Source organism: Carcharodon carcharias, chromosome 20 (assembly GCF_017639515.1).
Source record: "Carcharodon carcharias isolate sCarCar2 chromosome 20, sCarCar2.pri, whole genome shotgun sequence".
Taxonomy (NCBI): Eukaryota; Metazoa; Chordata; class Chondrichthyes; order Lamniformes; family Lamnidae; genus Carcharodon; species Carcharodon carcharias.
Genome location: NC_054486.1, coordinates 93525282 through 93545142, shown reverse-complemented (window position 1 = coordinate 93545142; position 19861 = coordinate 93525282). Strand labels below are relative to the sequence as shown.

At 44.3% G+C, this 19861-nt stretch overlaps 1 protein-coding gene across 1 annotated transcript in view; it reads left to right on the top strand.

Annotated features, from left to right (window-relative positions):
* The window catches only part of si:dkey-288a3.2 (protein phosphatase 1 regulatory subunit 37), a 91786-nt gene extending 77312 nt beyond the window's left edge, over positions 1–14474 (top strand). Inside the window, exons 11-13 of the mRNA XM_041214214.1 lie at positions 12040–12181; positions 14210–14376; positions 14463–14474. Of these exons, the coding sequence (XP_041070148.1) occupies positions 12040–12181; positions 14210–14376; positions 14463–14474 (321 nt within the window). The remainder of the gene's footprint in view (positions 1–12039; positions 12182–14209; positions 14377–14462) is intronic.
* Positions 14475–19861: the final 5387 nt, after the last annotated feature.

The window sequence follows — 19861 nt, the reverse complement described above, 5'->3', positions numbered from 1 at the left end:
TGCAAGCTTGAGTATTCTTGTTGTTAACACATCCTTCATCTTTACAAAATTAGTTTTAGCTATCTCTATCCTTCTAATTTCGGTGTGGTGGCTAGCATCTTCTGTTATCATTTACCCTAAACAGACAAACGTATCTATTTGGTCCAGTGTGATACCACACACTTCAATCTTTATTATAGTTTCTTCTAATGGATTCCCTCTAATTACCTTTGTTTTTGTCTTTTTGGTGTTTATACTTAATCCGTTTGTTGATTTTACTTGATCTACAATATTTTGGTCTGATTCTACAAGGACCGCTGATTTACCGGAAGTTTGTTATGTTCTTCCCTCCAATGTTTACCCCTGGAAGTACATATAATTCTCTTACTATTTGTTTTCTGTACAGATTGAAAAATTTTGGTGACAGTACATTGCCTTGTCATACTCCCCTCTTCACTTGAAACAAATCTGATTGTCCATTTTCTTGTCTGATGCTCACTATTTGGTCCCACTATAGGCTCTTGATAAATCTCACATCTTTACTGTCAATGTCACGTTTCAACAGCATGTCTATTAGCTTTTGGTGATCAATGTGATCAAAGGCTTTTTCATAACCTATCTGTATTATTTGTTTACTTCCAGATATTTGTCAAAGATTGTTCTTAGATTAATATTCCTGGTTAAATATTAATTTAAAAATATTGAAAGTCTGCCAGGCTACTTCTGTTGCAGAGGGGGCAGGTTGGGCGAGCAGGAGGTAGTGGGCAGAGTTCCTCTACAGGCTTCGCCCACACCCAGGCAGGCAGGGAAGACAGGTAGGCCTGCCAGAATCAATGGCACCCCAGCCTGCTACTGGGTGCCCACCTTCAGGCAGTTGAGCTGGCCCCATCGCATTGTGAAACTGGAGGTTGACAGGAAAATCCCAGGTGACCTCCACTGCCTACCTTTAGCACTGATCCGATTTAGCTGCCCTCTCGTTAGGATACTGGGTCCTGAAGTCATCACTCCGAAATGGCCGTGCCAGGGATGGTGCCAGGAAACTGACAAGCTGGGCCTCACTTTTCTCCACTCCCAATGTCTGCAGGGCCTGAACTTTCTACCCTGGGTTTCAGGACTGATTTCCTTGTGGATCAATTTGCCAGTGTTATTGGAGTGGGTTTAAACTAACTTGACAGAGGAGGTAATATCAAAGAGGAATACCAAGGTGCACAGAATACTAGGAGAGACAGACAGGATGGGAGTCGCAAAGAGTAAGTTATTAGGTGAGTTCAGAGTAAGGGAGAAAGTAACAAAGTCTAAATTAGGATTATTGTGCATTTGGGAATGTGTGGGGAGTGATAAATAAGATCAGTGGGTTACAGGTGCAGAATGCCACATGGAAATATAATGTTGTGGATAACAGAGACCTGGCTCAAAGAGGGGCAGCACTGGGTATTAAATATTCCTGGGTTAAAGGAGCTCAAGAAAGATAAGATTGGAAGGAAAGGGGGACGGGTGGCAGTATTGAGTAAGGAGAACATTGCAGTTCTTGAGAGAAAGGGAATTGGATTATCCTCTGAAAAGGAACAAAGCATAGGGCTATGGGGAGAAGGTGGTGCAGTGGTACTACGTGAATTGCTCTTTCGGAGAGCCAATGCAGACACAATTATCCAAAATGTCCTCCTTCTGTATTGTAACCATACTGTGATTCTGTTTATACCTATGTCTACACGCATTTGTGTAGTAAATTCTCACTTAATTTTATGGAGGTGAATAAAAATAGGTAAAATTTCCAAGAAGATAAAACCCTTTTACGCTTCCTCTCAGCAACTGAGGTAATACAGCTGGAACTGCAGGATATCAGGCTTAGAGTACAAGTTACCTGGTGGAAGTATTGAATCTTGTTGATCTATCTTTAAATTAAAGCAAAATCCAAGATGTGGTAAAAGCCGGATTGCTTAGGTAAAAATTTACGGCTTTGACAGTGTTTTGACAGTGAAACATTGTTTTCCATCAGCTGGAATATGGCACATTATTACTTTAATTGAAGCCTTCTGAGTTTTACTTTTCTTACTTGCCAAAAGTTATGAGCAGCTTCTGTCTGAGTTTGGGTTTTACTCACCTCCCTCAATGTTTCCTAAGTATAAAGTGAAGAAAAATGCTGGAATGTGTCAAGGCACTGGGTTGTATGAGTGGCTTGCAGTGAAATGGGAGGCTAGAACTTCCAATCAGTGGCATTCAAATATGAATACTCCGACACTACACACAGACACTATTTTTACACAGATCCCAACATGTTTATTTTAAAAGTAGTTGTCCATTTTTCCACTTCTTTGTCTTATGATTTGACTACATTTGTCTTTAAGGTATCATTAAAGCAAAAAAGCAGATCATGCAACCTATGATCTCACTCTTATCTTCCGTGACCTGATTCTGTCCACCCCATACCTCCCCCCTCCCCCAACCATCCCATCATCCCCATCATTTTTCTGTGAACTTGGAAAAAGACGGGAATTCTATCTTTAACATGATTATCTTGTAACTGTTTCACAATTGCTGAGCACCCTAGTTTATGCGCATGTCTGAATGAAAGCTGTCCTCCCTTCAGTCTCTTCACAAGCGTAACTCAACATACAAGTTCAAACAAAAGGTCTCGCGGGGGTCATTTACTTATATTTAAGTTTGCACTGCTGTGTTTTCCTGTTTGTATAATTAGCACACTTACAGCACTCTGAGACTGACAATCACATGCAGCAGATGTGCTCAATTAAGACTTTATGAGAATTTGTTTAACAAATAAGTCAAATAACGAGCAAAAGGGAATGAAACATTGTTTTCCATCAGCTGGAATATGGCACATTATTACTTTAATGGAAGCCTTCTGAGAGTTTTACCTTTCTTACTTGCCAAAAGTTATGAGCAGCTTCTGGCTGAGTTTGGAATAAGCTCCTCAGGCCAGGCACTGAAAAAAAAATCTGTCCCAAAATATCTACAACTTCTTGCTTGATCTTACCAATCACAGTTAATGAAAAGCCAATTAGAGCCACCATTCTGACTTGCAGCCTCACTAAGGATTGAGGTCCGAATGAACTTATTTATTTTTGACTTGATAGCAATTATAGTCTGTTAACTTCAAAAGACAAAGTCCAACCTCAGCAGCAGAATAATACATTTGTGGGCCTGATTTTAACTCTGTACAAATAGGTGAATTTTGAATGAGTTAAAATTTCATCCTGTGTATTACACATGGTGAGGCTTCTATTTTATTAGATAGTGTATTGCACCAGTCACATAGAATAATACCAATAAAGGACCCAGTAATATTGTTATAAAAGTTGCAAGATAAATAGACCTCACGGTAGGTACCATACCGTCACACATTCAAATTTTGGTTCCATTCAAATAAAACATAATTTCCAACCTACAGAGAATTAGGGCAGAATGTTGAGCTCGGCGGGCGGGTGTGCGTCCGGCCCACCCAAGCGTAAAATGATGCGCAATGACATCAGGCGAGCGTCCCAATGTCATCGTGCAGTCCCGCGATATTTCATTCAGTGGGCATGCGCTGGAGTCGGCAGCGCGCCCGCTGACAGTTAAACGGCCTATTAAGGCCATTAAAAAGGTAATTACATTAAAATTTATGCTGCCTGTCCAGCCTTACTTAATGCTGAGCGCTGCCGCTCATGTTCCACGCTGGGTGGGCCTTAATCGGCTCGCCCGCGTAAAATCGCTTTGTGGTGCCGATCGCGGGCAGCATTTGGCTTTCTGACCGGCCCCGCCCACCCCCTGCCGAGCACCCCTGCCAAGGGCAAAATCCTACCTATAATAAAGTAACAGGAAAGTATGAACAAGGCCACTTCTCTGTTGAAAAAAGACCTAACAGAGATCTTTAAAATCATGACAGGTTTTGATAAAGGATGACAAAGAGTGTCTCCACTAGTGAGGAAGAGCAAAACTGGAAGTCATCAGTTTAAGAGAGTCACGAAGAAATCAAATAAAGGATTCAGAAGAAATTTCTTTACCCAGAGAGTGATGAAAATGTGGAATTTGCTCCCTCAGTGACTGCCTATTAGGAATGTCATAATTAGTCACCTTAACATTGGTTACTTATTTTGTATTGCATCCATCACATATTAGGCTTCTTAGTGGGAAGAATTTTAGAGTGACTGAGAAGACTAACACACAAAATATCTCTTTCCCCAATTGCCACTGCTTCTCTTTCCTGAGAAGATCGTTTTGCAATGGGTTAAGGTCTTTTGGTTCATCAAGCCCACTGCTTCTACATCCCAAGTACAACCAAATTAGCTAACCAAAATCTATGTATAATTTTCCTAAACATTAAACAAGGTGATAGGTGTTACTACAGAAACTCTTGAATTACAATTAAATGCTCTACCAACGCACTATACAACCAACTATTATAATCAAAAGGAGAGGGGATATAGATTGGATGTTTTAATTTCCTAGCTATTTACTCAGAATCAAAATGAGAATTAGAACATCATATTTTTTCATGTCTTCACTGCATATGCCAGTAATATTAAATATGGATGCTCTTCTAGCTTACAGTAAAGCAAGCCACCCAAAATATACCACAGAAAGCCCGGAGTTGAATTACCGACTAATAATTTTTTGACTGTTATTTAGAATCAGAGCAACTCCCCGTTGTTTTGATTTTTAATATTGACCTGAATTGGACAATCAGCAACCTTGTTTAATATTTCATCTGAAGGATGACTCCTCTGGTAATAAAGCGCTCCATCACTGTTGCACCTGCATTATACGTTCAAGCTCCTGGTGTAGATCTTCTGGCTCAGAGGCAAGAATGCTGCTACCTGTGGGAGACTGCAATATCTGTTGCTGGTTGGTTTGGTTGTGCCGTTCATCAGCTCCGATCAGGTTTACCCAGTAACTGTTGTTCAAGTCAGCAGCTTCTGTGCTTCTCTGTTCCATCAGGGTTTGTCATTTTCTAGGCCATTTGATCCTTTAGCCAGTTATGGGCATCTTTAAAATACATGCAGTTATTCTTTAGTGTCTCTTTAACTCAGGGTGCATTGTCTATTTTTGTATCTCAAGTCATTTTCTCAAGGAGAGGGAATTTGGAATCGCTGCAGATTTCCAAAATAAAGCTCCCAATTTTCAGTTCTTGCTTTAAGGATCTTGATTGAGCAATTCTTCCATTATTCCTGTGACACGTTCCTGTTACTTTGTACATTTGTCTTGGTTAAGCAGTGCAGTGCACTGTTATTAATGTGGATGTGGTTAATAGTGAATTTGTTCCAACAACAGATTGAAGTTGTGAACATTTGACTCAATTTCAGTAACTACAAAGGGAAGAATTATACTTTGGAGTGTTGGGAACTTAACAAAGTCACACAATGACATGATTGACAAGTTATTGTGCTGTATGAGGTAGGGTTGTGCTTTTTTACCTGAGTTGAAGTTGTGAGACTGTTCCACTGCAAGTTAGAATCAGTTGACTCTCCCAAAGCTTCTGGGGTTGACCTCTTTGCATATGTGAGCCAAAATTTGGATTATGCAGCCCACATGGTCCTCACTGAATGTATGGCTGGGTTTGAGGGCGGGAGTAGAATGCAATACTCCTGTAGTTGTGAAAATGGCTGCCAATAAAGGCGGGGTGTTGGGGGAAGGTAATTTTGCCAGCAGTGGGAACTTCACCAGCAGCAAGTGGTTTACAAGTAAGAAAACAATTGAACACATTTATATAGAAAATTTCACATCCTCAGGACATCCCAAAGCTCTTCAAAACCAGCAACGTACTTTTGAACTGCTGTTATGTAGACAAACACACAGCAAGGTTCTACAAATAGCAGTGAGGTAGCTAGATGGCCAATCTAACTGTGTTGGTTGAGAGACAAATGTTGGTCAAAATAGCAGCCCATTCTTATTCAAATAGGTACCATTGAATCGTTTATGCTTATTTGAACAGATAGAGAGCTGGCATAGATACAATGGGCTGAATGGCCTTCTTCTGTGCCTTAACCGTTCTATGATTCTCTGATTCTATGCAGCTTGATGAAGGACACTTCAAAGTTATCATTTTTCCCTTTGTAGTTACTGAAATGTAGTTAAATGTTCACAGTCGCAATCTGATGTGGGAACAAATCAAAAGCAGTGCAATCCACTGCCTAACCAAGGCAAATGCAGGAAGTGGCAGAAACACATCACAAAAGAATAATGGAAGGATTACTCTAATCAAGATCCTCATAAAGTAAGCCTTAAAACTGGGAGTTTTAAAAAAAATCTGTAGCAATTCCAACTCCCTCTCCCCGAGAAAATGAAAATAACCTGAGAGAGAAAGATAGACAATATCCCTTGGGTTAAGGAGACATTGTGAGTGTTGTGGGTGTAACAGTCACTCATTACTGCGTTATCTGCTGAAGCCTCTGGAACAGGGCATGAACCTACAACCTTCTGACTCAGTGATGAGTGTTACTACTGAGCTAAGGCTGACAGCATGCACTGCTAGAAAGCAGTGTCACATGAACCTAACAAAAATCCCAGCAAGTATCGATGCACTAGTCCTGCAAGAACTGGGTCAAAGAAGGGTTGCCTGAATGGCACTCCAGTGTTTCCTGCATGTAAGGTCATCATGCAGTCTATATGGGAGGAGGTGGCCTAAATGATCAAGACCATTTGTCATATTCAAACGATTGGAAGCATATGAAGAAGCTTTTGTTGGTGAGTGACTTTGACAGCACTCACTTTATTCAATGTATCAATTGTCCAGCAACTTGTGGCGAGGAAGAGATATCTTGCGAATTGTGAATTGCCAGAGGTGCTCGACAGTTTGGACCACTCTGCAATTAACCTCGCACAAATGGCAGATCAACCTCCAAATGCATTTTGTGAAGTTGCTGCATTTGTGCATTAACTGCACATTAAACTCACCACAGGAAGTTTGTCCCAGTACCAGTGTAAGAATCATTTTAATGAGGAGATTTAAGTTCCTGCAATACCAATCAACCTCTCCTGCCTTAGACAGGGAATAATTTGAACTGTGGAATCTCATACTCACTAGTAATTTTTGTTTGAGGTTTTCAAAATTTAAAATATTAAATGTTTTAATTTTTCCTGATACCTTTTCTTTTTGTCTCTTTTTTTCCCTATCTCTCTTAATCCGATCTTTCGTTTCTTCTCTTTGTTTTTCTATCTGGACCCGATTTGACCTTAATTCACCCTCCTTCTCCATCATTCCTCTATTTATTTCTCAATTTTTAAATTTTCATTGGTTAAGGATGTAGACATCATTCACCAAGGCCCCCGTGGTGCCATTGCCCTCACCACATTGTTATCGGCTCACGCTAATGGGGTAACAAAATTATCAAGCTGTAGCATGACGGAGAAAGTCAAACAGGGTATGTCCACTCCAGGAAATTCTGGGCCAATGTTATGTAGATGACTAAGGTGGCAGAGAAATGTCCTCAGAGGGCTCTCCATCCAAAGTGTCAGCTGGATGCTGATGGTTCTGCTCTGTACTCCCAGCATTTTCTAGTTTTATTTTAATTTCTGGCATTTGTGGCTTCTTTTTTTTAAAACATTCAATTATGTGTGCTCTGTTTATAGCTGAATGGATGGTTTTATGAGTCTCCGCCACAGGCAGGCGAGGGCACCTGCTGGCACCAAGGACTACTAAAATTACCCCTAGGATATAACAGGACGATACAATGTTTTAAGCATTTAAGGGGGTTATGTGACAAAAATGAAATACTGTGTCGTTCAGCAGGAGAAATGATAAAGTCCAATTTCTTGCACTGGCACATGGGTAAGATAAACATGTAGCTTTGTAATATTTTGAATGGGTAACTATTTATCTATTTCTAATCTCCTGATACGAGCTAAATTTCTGCCCGCGCAGCCTAGCTTTCAAGAAGTTAGGCACTGAAAATAGGCAGTAAATCTGAGTAGATCGTTGCTCACAAAAGCAAAATATTCCACATGTACCAGTTTCATGCAAATTAGATGTCTGTAATTAGTTCTAGAGTGGTAATTTAGTGCACAAAAATAATTATTCAAAACCTCTTTTTTCCAATTAATGCCCAAGACAGAAAAGTCTGGTTAACCCTTCCCCCCCTCCCTAAAGAAAACAAAAACACTGTGCTAATGTATCATTATATCATCTAAACAAACTTTTAAATAGCCAGGCTGTAAAGAAAATCTTCAAAGGCTGCGTTTCGTCTGAAGCATTTATCTGTAAGAGTCCCTGAGGAAGAAGGACGTTGCAGAATGTAGGTTGCATGCGGGTTAGTTGCGTTCAGTCAGTGTGCATTAGTGTTTGTTTCATTGGCATATAGAATCTGAAGGAATTTTCCAAAGTTTTTCTTGAATTTGGACTGCGGGATAAGGCAGGATTAATTTTACCATTCAATGTTCCCAAAGCACAGTTTCATATGATAGGACCACATTTTCCAACTCCAGTTGAGGGCTATTGCCTCCCCAGTGGATAAGGAATCAAATGATCCACAAAACGAGCACAATAACCTCCATGCTCAAATCCCAACTTGCACTCCCAGCACCTGAAGCTCTGTGTCGGGGGTGATAAACAACAAAAGAAAAATGTTATCAGCAGTTGGGCACGATAGTGCGTAAAGTGTTGTCAGCTGTGGCTCAGTTGGTAGCTCTCTTGTCCCTGGATTAGAAGTTAGTGGGTTCAAATCCCTCTCCAGAGGCTCAAGTATGGAATCTGGGCAGAAGTTCCAGTTCAGTATTGAGGGAGTGCTGCATTGGTGGTGTAGTCTTTTAGATGACAAACTTAAGCAAGGTTCCATCTTGTCTTCATAGGTGAATGTGGTAAAGTGGAGTGTTTTGTACCATTAAGAGAATCTAGTTAGTTGACCATGTAACTGTATTGACCAATCGCTACACAGCAGGGGCTTTTTTGGATAGCTGGAAGTCCAGAGTTGGAGGTGATTGAAGAAGCACACATGGTGTTAGTGCTCTATTCTTAGTTTCAATAAACTACCAGCGTTTGTCCAGTTGATCGGTCTCTCTGCCTGCAATGTTTCAAGCACCAACTAATGTGTTAATATCAAGGGCACAGCTAGCGTGCGCTGAACAAAGTGAACCTGATAACCAAAAACATAAAAGTGAAAGTTTTAGATCCCAGGGCACTATTTTGAAGAAGGGCAGGGGAGCTATCCCCATTGTCCTGACCAATATTTATTCCTCAACCAATATCACTAAAATGTTAACACATTGCTGAAAATGGGAGCTTGCTGTGTGTAAATTGTCTGCTCTGTTTCCTACAACATAACACTGACTACACTTCAAAAGCACTTCATTGGTTGTATGTCACTTTAAAAGTTCCTGTGAGGCATTATTTTATGCAAGTTTTTCCTTTCTTTAGTGGATAATCCAAGGAATAACGGGCCTGTTATGTAGGGAAAATCCCTTTGTTAGTACCACTTGTACAAACCAAAGAATAAAAAGAATTATTGTTTTGAGACACCCCCTGGTGTTGGCACAGTGGTTAGCGCTGCAGCCTCACAGTTCCAGGGACCCAGGTTTGATCCTGACCTCGGGTGTCTGTCTGTGTGGAGTCTGCACGCTCTTACCGTGTCTGCGTGGGTGTGCTCTGGTTTCCTCCCACCATCCAAAGACGTGCAGGTTAGGTGGATTGGCTACGGTAAATTGTCCCCCAGCGTGTGTGCACGTGGGAGTGTGTGCTCTGTGATGGACTGGCATCTTGAACTGTGTGCACCCCGCCTAGTGCCCATTGTCTGTCGGGATAGGCTATGACTGCCCACGACCCTGAATTGGATGACACCGTTCCGGAAAAGTGAGTGAGTGGGATGCCCCCTGGCTTGGTGAGTAATTATGCTGTGTGGTCGGCGAGCCACGTGGACAAGGACATCTAGAGTTGGTTCCGTTATCTGTCCTAAATTGGCTGATACCAGATGCGTCAGAAGTCATGGAATGGTCCGGAATTACTGATTTAGGAAGAGGAAATGTCTTCATTGCTCTCCAATGACCCCTGCAAGAAAGCTTTCATGTGTGGACAGGGAGTGAGGAGAAGAGTAGGTTCAATGGTGGTGGTGGGAGGGTGACCTAACCACCATCCCCGCAGCCACCCCACCAATCACAGTCATTCGTGTTCTATGCTCAAACATGAGCTGGGTGAAGTAATAGAGGGTGACTGGAACCTGAAGAACAATGCCCCTACATGACTCAGTACCTTCAGGAGAGAGAAAAAAGAGAATGGGGGAGGGGGGAGGGGGGGGAAGAGTAATTACGGTGTGAGATAATGGGCCTCAAACGCTTAATTTAAACGGGCCAATGCCTCCACTGAAATGGTCAGAGAGTGTGTTTCAGATTAACACATCTTGCATTCACACCTTTTTTAATCCACAAAGTAATTTAAAGGCTTGGTTTTGAACTGAGTCTTTCAAATGATACTTGGGTGTTTTTGTCGAAACAGCCCTGATGACAGGAGAAAGATGGCTGGGTGGAGTTGCCAGGCCTGACGTTAAGAGGGGGCGAGTTGGCAACAACAGAGCTGCAGTGTACTCAGGGGGAGGTTTGATTTTGTTATTTGATATATGCTGCAAGCAGAGTTGTTTTGTTGAAAAAATAATAACTGAAGTGTTGTCTCCTATAGTGTGCTCTTTACCTGATGTTACATGTTTCATAGGGGAGAACTTTCTCCCTGTCGAGATGGTGGGGTGGTGGGGGGGGGGGGGGGGGGGTGGGGTGGGGGGGGGGGTTGGGCGGGAGCGGGCGCAGACCTGCGCGCAGCCGATCGCCACCCGCACTCGGCTGGGCGCCGCCATTTTATGGGGGCGGGCCAATTAAGGCCCGCCCAGCGTGACACTCTCCCTGAGGTGCTGAGCATTCCCTGTGTGGGTGGGTGGGGGGGGCGGCGGGGTGAGGGGGGTAGGTTTGCCCGAGTCGGGGCCTGCGCTCTTTCACGCAGCTCATGTGAACCTGTCATGTGAGCTGGGACACGTCTATTAATTTTATTAAAACTTTTTGCAAGACTTTAAAAACCTTCACGAAACCTCATCCCGCCCGTGGATGAGGTTCCATGATAAATGCGAAGGCTGCCTGGGCTCTTTGCCTGCAGCACCCACCCCCCCACCCCCCTCCTCACCCCCCCACCCCACAAACTTAAGATTGGATGGGCAGCTCAGCTAATTGCTTCAATTAGTAGGTAACTGGCCGTAACAGGCCTTTGACAGTCCGGCTGTGCGCCGGCGACCTGAAAATCTGAATGACGCGCGGTGATATGTCGGGACGCACGCCTGACGTCACTGCATGTCATTTTATGCCTCGGCGAGCAGGCCCCGCCCCCGCTCACCGAGCCGAAGATTCTGCCCATAAGGTTGTTGGTGCAGCAGAGATCTCCAACCCGAGGCGCTGGCTAAACCTTGTTCCCAACGTTCTCCTCTGTAGCCTGCAAAATGAATTTGAAACAAAGCTTGCAAACTAGCAACAACAAATATGTAGGATTTTTGCACAGTTTTTCTGGGCTTCAACATTTTGCTGACTGTTCCTTCCCCTTCTGTTATACTGGCAGAAGTTGGAGATGTCCCTCCCAGTGACACTTTCGACATCTCTGCTTTTCTGGTCTGCTCAGTCATGAACTGGTGCAGTACCTGATTTCCACCATTAAGTGCTGTTAGTGAGTCATGTACCTTGGGCAGAAACTGCCGGAACTCTCTTCAGAATTACAGTGCGAAACATCTTTCTCGCTGCCAAGATGTAGCCCAAAGAAACGGATACTACCTGACCTCAAACTGTAATAAAGACTCAGCTCGAAACCAAGCCTTTAAGTTACTTTGTGAATTAAAAAGGAATGAGCGCAAAATGTGATAATCTGAAATACACTCTTACCATTTTAGTGGAGGCATTGGCCCATTACAATACTGCCTGGCCTGCTGAATACCTCCAGCATTTTCTGATTGACTTTCAGATTTCTAGCATCTGCAGTATTTTGCCCTTTGGTAATACTTTTTCTGGACTTTGTGCTGGTGAAGTCCAAATATCTGACTTTATTATAAGCATTTCTGTCTGACCGAAGGTTTAGCACAGTTTTAACAATTTGTATTGTTTCCTTTTTAGCCTAAATTAACTTGCCTGGAGACACTGAATCTAGGTCGTAATCCAATCAGCAATGAAGGAATCCATAGACTTAAGGGAGCATTGATAGCCAATCGATCAGTTACACGTTTAGGACTGGCGTCAACAGCAATAACTAGTGAAGGTAATGTCTCGAAACTGTGTGTGTGAAATTTGCAAGTTGGTGGGCCAGGGGTGGGGGTGGTGGTGGGATTGTGGTGGGGGGTGTTTGGTAGCGATCTGTCAGCGTTCGCCATCATTATCCCTTTGAATCTGACCTCAAAGCCAGGATTTAGTGCAAACTCAAATTAATACGAGAATCCTGAAGTTGGGGTCTGCCATTCACTGCTCTGCCACAGGCTGTACAGTGGACTCTCCAGAGCCAGCAATCAGTTACATCAATTGATGTGGCATCGCTGTTAGAAACCCCAGAAAAATTTAATCTTTGTTCAATGAGGTGCAGCTGGGGTTTTAACACTGGTCTGAGTAATAACTACTGCTGAACAACAGTTCTGGCTCGAAAAACGAATTTTATATTTGTAGAGCATTGTGACTATTAACTACCAGGCTTTTAATAACTAGATTTTAAAAATAATTATGTACTTTTAAAGTCTGTTCATGATATTTCAGTTTAACTTCAACTGATGTATATGCCCAATCTTTATGTTGCTCTCCATGAAATTTATAAAAAATAATTTTATTATTGGTGCTTTTCATTTTCTGGTTGGTTGACTGTGAGAACACCTCAATGTGATTGGTTCTGAGGACAGTTGATAACATCATTGCAATTTTAAACTGCTAAGCTATGCTACAATCAATTGCACATCAAAAGAGTTAAAGTTCTCACCACACAGATCAGTGGTGAACATGTTTGTTTTGCTGCTGACTGAAAAAATCTGGGTCCCTATGCTCCTACTGAATTTTAAACTAAGCCACATATACACTAGAAGAATCTAGCAGCCTTACCTATATCTCCATATATGAAGAATGGTCTAGCTGTAGGCCCTAATTTCTCTAGTTCTAAGATATATTGGTCCACATTTTATGTTACTCTTGACTCTGACCAAAACCTATTAAGAAATCAACACTCATATTTACAAATACTCAATATCCATCTTTATATTTGTTTAAATTATTTAGCTGTCTTTCACTTTTAAAAAAAACAAAACTTAGATTCAGGAGTATTTGGTGCGAAAACTGTTGACCACTCTATTTAGGAATGCAGCAGACAAGTTGCATTCTGACCAATGTACCCTCTAAATTTAGTTTTTTGTAGTATGTGGCTGGTTCATTTAAGTGCATGGGCCGTTTGCATTTTTATTGCACAGCCGCACTTGTACAGTAACTTGAAGGACCTGTACATAGCCTGCACGAGAATGTCTGGACAAGTGGTCCTAGAGCTTAAGGAGAGCATTGCTTTCTGACCAGTAGGAGGTGGGATTGGACCCCAGCGCTACCCACGACTTGAACCTGTTTCTTTGAGCTTCATCTGGGCACAGATGGTTCAGTAGGTGATGTGTTGCTTAGAATCAAGCTGCTTCACCGTGGAATATTGTAGAAAACTGAGATTGTCCAGTCCAGCTAGTTGGAATCTTACCTCCTGGCTAGAATCAAGTGTTTGCAGCCCATTATCAGTCTATAGCCTACATTTAACTTTTCAAACAGGGAACATGCAGCACTTTTAAGACATATGGGTTAAAGTTTTGCTATTTGTTTTGTGTAACACATTCATTTGCTCTATCCATCATTATAACTGTGACACTACCTACTTTAAAATGAATGAGTTAAGTGCTTTATTAAAGTAAAGTACAGTGGAATTTAATGCCAGTACATTGAGTCTTTTGCTATGAACTTTTCAGAGTGTGACAGGAGATACTCAGCAAATTAGGCATTCAATGAGAAAACACAAGATTGTTGATATTTCAATATAAAATCTTACCGCAGAATAAGGGGTTTTATACCTTTAATACCATTAACTCTCTCATGTTTTCTCAACAGATGCTGTCTAACCTTTGAGTACTCCAACCTCTTCCAGTTTTTTCTCAGATTTCCAGCATTTATAGTATTTTGCCTTTTGTTCATTATATAAATAAGCCCTAATTTTCTGAATATGTTCTAGGTGTAGACGTAGGGCAACAGTTCCGTTAATTTGTCTTTTTTTATTAATCTTTAGGTGCCATAGCCATAGCTGAGTTTGTAGTAGAGAGTGCTGGGATCCTAAGGCTGGATCTGCGAAGGAACAGAATTAGAACTGGAGGCCTAATGGCTCTGTCTCTTGCTCTGAGACTAAATCATTCATTGGTCAGACTGGATTTGGACAAGGAACCAATGGGTGAGACGGTAAGTAGGCAAGGGTTGATTAACAAGTAGCTATTTGATGTGAGGTACTGTCTTTGCAAATTCACTTGATACACTTGTATTCACAGTGGCAAGAATGACAATATCTTCATGTCATCCCCGGTTCAAGTAGGAATAACACCAGTTCTGATTAAAGTTGAAATAGCTTATAGGCAGAGTTTTGAGTTCGGCAGGCCAGCACTGTCGGCAAGCCTGGGATCGGCCTCTGATCACAATTTCACGCTGGCGGGTCAATTAAGGGCCAACGTGAAATGCGGCTCCCCGCTGGTTGGGACAGGTCGAGCAGGGGTGGGGTCTATCGGCAGCCGGGTCCAATGGCGACCTGGTGACTGGTTTAAAATCGACACGGGCAGCCCCTGGAAGGCTGCCATGGAAGAATATCAGTCCTGTGTTAGCAGACCCAAGTGATGGAGTCGAGCGTGCCTGGAAATGCCAGGCAGGAGGGCAGTTCGGGTGGGCACCTTGGCCCCCCCACTTTTTGGATGAGTGACTTGCGGACCTCCTGGAAGAGGTGGCTATCAGGAGGGACACCCTTGTCCCCAGAGATGGGAGGAGTAGGTCACCACCCCTCACAAAGCAGGCATGGGAAGAGGTTGCAGCCCTGGTTAGCAGTCATGATGTGGTGAGGCGCACATGGGTGCAGTGCCGGAAGAGGTCCAGTGACCTGCTGGGCTCAGGAAGAGTGAGCACCATGTTGGCATGAGTCAGTATGCAGAAGTGTTAAGGTGTGGCCGTCCCCACTGTGGACCTCACAGGTGCTAGAACCTGAGTGCCAACTGTCAATGACACCAGAGCTTGCCAAGGGGATGAGACCTGGCTACTTAAATTGCCTTGCAGCTTGAGGGCCATGACTCGGATCTACCCTGCGAGGTGTTCCACAGGTGGGGTTGGCCAGGCTGAAATGGTGCTGCAGATAGAGACTGGACTGATCAATGCTCCTCTGTCCTTTCAGGAGAAGACAAGCCATAACCAAGCAGAGAGTTCATGTACAGTTGGAGGCCCACCCAACCTGCTGTTGCTGACCAGGTTGGAGCAGGACACCCTTGAGAGAGACAGCACACACCCCATGCAACCAGACGTGGAGAGGCGGGGGTGCCACACGAAGTTAAGAGCACAGTGCACAGAGGTGAGACTTTCAGATTGTGCAAACATTCTAATGTAGTCTCCTCATTAATGGGAGCCTCGAGACTGGAGTCCCCATTGATCATTGAAAGATGGTGGCACTATAATGCAGATCTCCATTGACTCACCAGGGTGCCTGGCATGCACAGTGACAGAGTGATGACTTTAACTAATGACACGTCCTTGTTCTCCCTTTTGGACTTGCTCTTTGGACCCCGAAGAGCCACCCCTGAAGCTGGAGGACCACAGGGCTTCACTTGCACCGGTGTCTCACCCACTTTCTGAACCAGGCACCAGCATAGATACCAGCACCTCGGTGGGCATTAGATCGGTGACAAGAATGTTGGTGCAAATTGTTGAGGGCATTTCACACTCGTTTGAGATGCAGGCGGAGGTAGACAGTGCACTGGCAGTTGGAGGGCTACTGGAGACCAAGATGATGCTGGGTCAAAGGCAAATGATGAGCCTCTGGAGTTGTCCATTAGGCGGCAGATGCTGGATGTCCAGCAGGATGTACGGGAGGGTCTGGCAAAGATCCATGGGGTCTGTGTGCCATGGTCTCCATTGTGGAGGAGTCCATGTGGAGCATGAGTTCTGCATTGAACCTCATGACCAAACGCACTGCCTCCTACATTGAGAGGTGGCGACTCCATATAGAGGCAACTCCAGGGACAGAATAAGGGCAAGTCCTCACACAGGCACTGACTTCAGTTGGTCAGTTTCAGTGTGGGAGATGATGAGGCATCCAATATCCCAGCTAGGTGCCTGTCTATCAATGGTGGGCAGGGAGGTCCAGAGCGACCTCACATTGGCGCATGAGCTGCTTGTCATCTCTGCAGGCTCCTCTCAGGGCACTCTGGATGATGGTGGCAGCTCCTCTGCCTCTCTACCAGTGACTCTGGCATCTGATGAGGCTGCGATGACTGGGGAGATGCCAACAGTGGCACTGGCTGTTCCCTCCCAGGCGGGGCCAGCACAGGCTCCACTGGCAAAGGACGGCCGCCAAGGTCATCAAGGCCAACAAGACAGCAGAGTCAGGCAGGCTGTCTCTAATGCCACTGCCAGTGAGTGGGGCACCAAGACATAGCACTCACAAGCATAAGTTTAAAGTACCATGAACACAAGGGATACTTCACGGGTGATCTTCTGTTCATTTATGTTTGGTTTTTATATCTGTTGGTGTGGACATCAACACCAGTAATGGTAATGTCATTATGCATTCAATGTGACAATAACATTAAATTTGCTTTGGTTCTGATGGCTTACGTATGCTTCACCTTTTTTCTTTCTGGTGCAGGGTACGTCAGTATGTAATGCTGGACGTGAGTAGCTGGATACTTTACTGCACAGGCATGCAGTGGACTTTGGGGTCAGTGAAAGGGTCATTTCAGACATCCAGGATGGAGGTGGCAGCCCTGTGGTGCAAGTAGATCTTTGGCAGCCTAGCTGAAGGAGCGTTGGATTATGTTGTTTCTGGTATCCCTGCCCCCCTGGAGGTTACAGAGGTCTGTCTCCACGCCTTCAGTGTTCTCCTCACCGTGCTCCTCTTCTGACTCACTAATGGATTCATCTTTTGTGGCCTGTGGAGCTGTGTCAAGATCCTCTTCCACCAGTGGGTCCCCCCTTGCCAATGCCAAATTGTGGAGAGCGCAGTATGCAATCGCTATTAGTGACACCGGCTCTGGGGCGTATTGTAGTGTTCCCCGTGAACGGTCCAGGCATCGGAAGCGCATCTCAAGAAGACCTTTGGTCCTCTCTACCATCACCCTTTTGGAGGTATGACTCCTATTGTAACGCTGCTCTGCCTCTGTTCTTGGGTGGCAGAGAGGGGCAATAAGCCACCTTTTCAAGGCATAGTCCTTGCCACCCAGCAGCCATCCATCCAGTTGGGCTGGAGCACTGAAGAGCTTCGGCACCTGGGAGTGTCTCAGAATATAAGTGTCATAGGAGCTGCTTGGGTACCTTGCACAAACTTGCAGAATCTGCATCCTGTGGTCACACACTATCTGCACGTTCATGGAGTGGAATCTCTTCCTGTTGACGAAGGCACTGGGCTGCCGCCTTGATGGCCACATGTGCAATTGGGGCGGAGCCCAGCAATCACTGCAAACCCTCTGGCTTGCTCAAGCTAGCAGGCCTCATCCATTTGGTAAAGAATAAAGGTCAGTACCCGCCTGAACGGATCTTCTGTCACCAGCTTCATGCAACTATGGATAGCTGATTGGAAGACTCCACACAGATCCCCCACTGAGTCCTGGAAAGAGCTGGAGGCATGGAACTTGAGGGCCGTGTGACCTTGAGAGCCACTGGCATAGGGCGTCCAAGCATACAATTGGAGCTGATCTCAGGCCCAATCATCTGACGAATGGAGGTCACGGTCTCCCTTGAGAGGCAGAGCCTCCTTCTGCATTGCATCTCAGACATATTGAGGTAGCTGCATTGTCACCTGTAAACCCTGGCAGCAGGATAGTGGCATCTTCTGTGGCCCCTTCCACCTTGTATTTCCTGCTGGCCCTGTGCCCCTCGTGTCTATGTCTCTCCTCCCACAGGTCCCTCCCCTGGAAGCTGCATTGGGACACCTGGCCTCCTCTCCCTTCTGGCCCTCTCTTCCTCCTCATGGGAGGTGCCTCCAGCGGAGCCCACAATCCCTATTACCAGGGTAACGGAAGACTGTCTGATACCTGGAAGTGTCCACATGGTCTGAATCATTTGGGGGCCTTGGAGACACCAATAAGTCCTAAAGTGAAGCCTGGAAATGCTAACAAAGAAGCCCCGAACAGAGATGAAGCTGCCAATAAGCAATCAGCAGCAAACTATCTCCAAAACCCCTCACTGCTCACTATGGCAATGCTGCTGAACCTTTGCATCCCACCCTTGGATGCGGTTTAGCAAATTGTCGGCTGCCCACCTGCCTGTTTTGCATGTGCGACGAGGGCAAAATCGCACGGGCAATGTAAAATCCAGCTTAACTGCCTTTTTAATGGCCTGAACTGCCATCGTAATTGATGGTGGGCATGGCTCTGACTCCCGCGCCTGCCTGCCGAATGAAATATCACATGTGCGCGATGACGTCGGGGCACTCGCCGATGTCATCACGCGCTATTTTATGCTCATGGCACAATGGTAAAATCCCTAGTGCGCTGAAAAGATAAGAGCACCTATGAAATACGGGGCAGAATTTTACGGGCGCAGGGCCATAAAATGTGGTGAGCCATTCAAAACTCCATTGACTTTGGTGGGAATGGAAGATCCCACCGGCGGGAGAGGCCGTAAATTTCCACCAATGATCTTTGATGGAGTTTCTGTTTTTTCCTTAAGTTTCCTTTTTCTGCCGTTCGTATCCCGTCTCCTCACAACTTTGGCATTGTGCTGGGTACAGTTCAATGGGTGCCAATTGCAGTGGGGCACCTTGTATGAAATTTCTTTCATCATGTGCCGACATAAACACTGAGAGCCATCCCATTCATTCTCTCACCTAACATGCGTAATTATGCGCTCTAGCCGGGAGCTATTAGTTGAGGTGTCCCATTTTAGTAAGAGTATACATTCACCAGGGTCGAGTGATACCAAGGAACTGAGGTGGCTAAAGGTGGAAGAGTCATACGGACTCGAAACGTTAACTCTGTCTTTCTCTCCACTGACGCTGTCAGACCTGCTGAGTTTCTCCAGCATTTTTTGTTTTTGTTTCAGATTTCCAGCATCTGCAGTATTTTTCTTTTATCTTGGCTAAAGGAAGGCTTTTCAAAAAATTATGAAGGCTTCTGATGGGCTAATAGAGAAAAATCAATTCTCTGTTAACCTTGGGAAGCTACCGGCAATAGGTCATCAATTCAAACTTGTTTCTGAGAGAATGGGGTAGACCAGAGAAGAAATTCCTTTTGTTATTGAGCAGTAATTAAGGTTTACCACACTGTTAAAGGGTTCTTAAACTGGAATGTGCTAACTTTTCTGTTGAGTTTAGTTGGTATCGAGGAGGTACGTAAAGGAACATCACATCGCCTCAACATATTTGAATGAGCCAGATGGTAATATGCCGTTTCCACTCAGCTTTTGAGGTAGCAGGGCAGCTCAGACACAACCCGCTGACTTCTACGTTAACTGCGCATATGCTGTCGCTGGAAATAGATAATTTGAATTTGACAATTGGAAATTGAAATTCACATAAATAAAGGTGTACGCTGTTAGCTTCACTGTTATTTTAACAACAAGATCCAGCCCAATTGCTGCTCATTCACCTTATTGCAGGACCTTGCCATGTGCAGATTAGGGGCTGCATATTAACAGTAATTTCTGTGTTGAGAGCTGCTTCTTAGTGATGTGATATTATGCTATATAAATGCAAGCC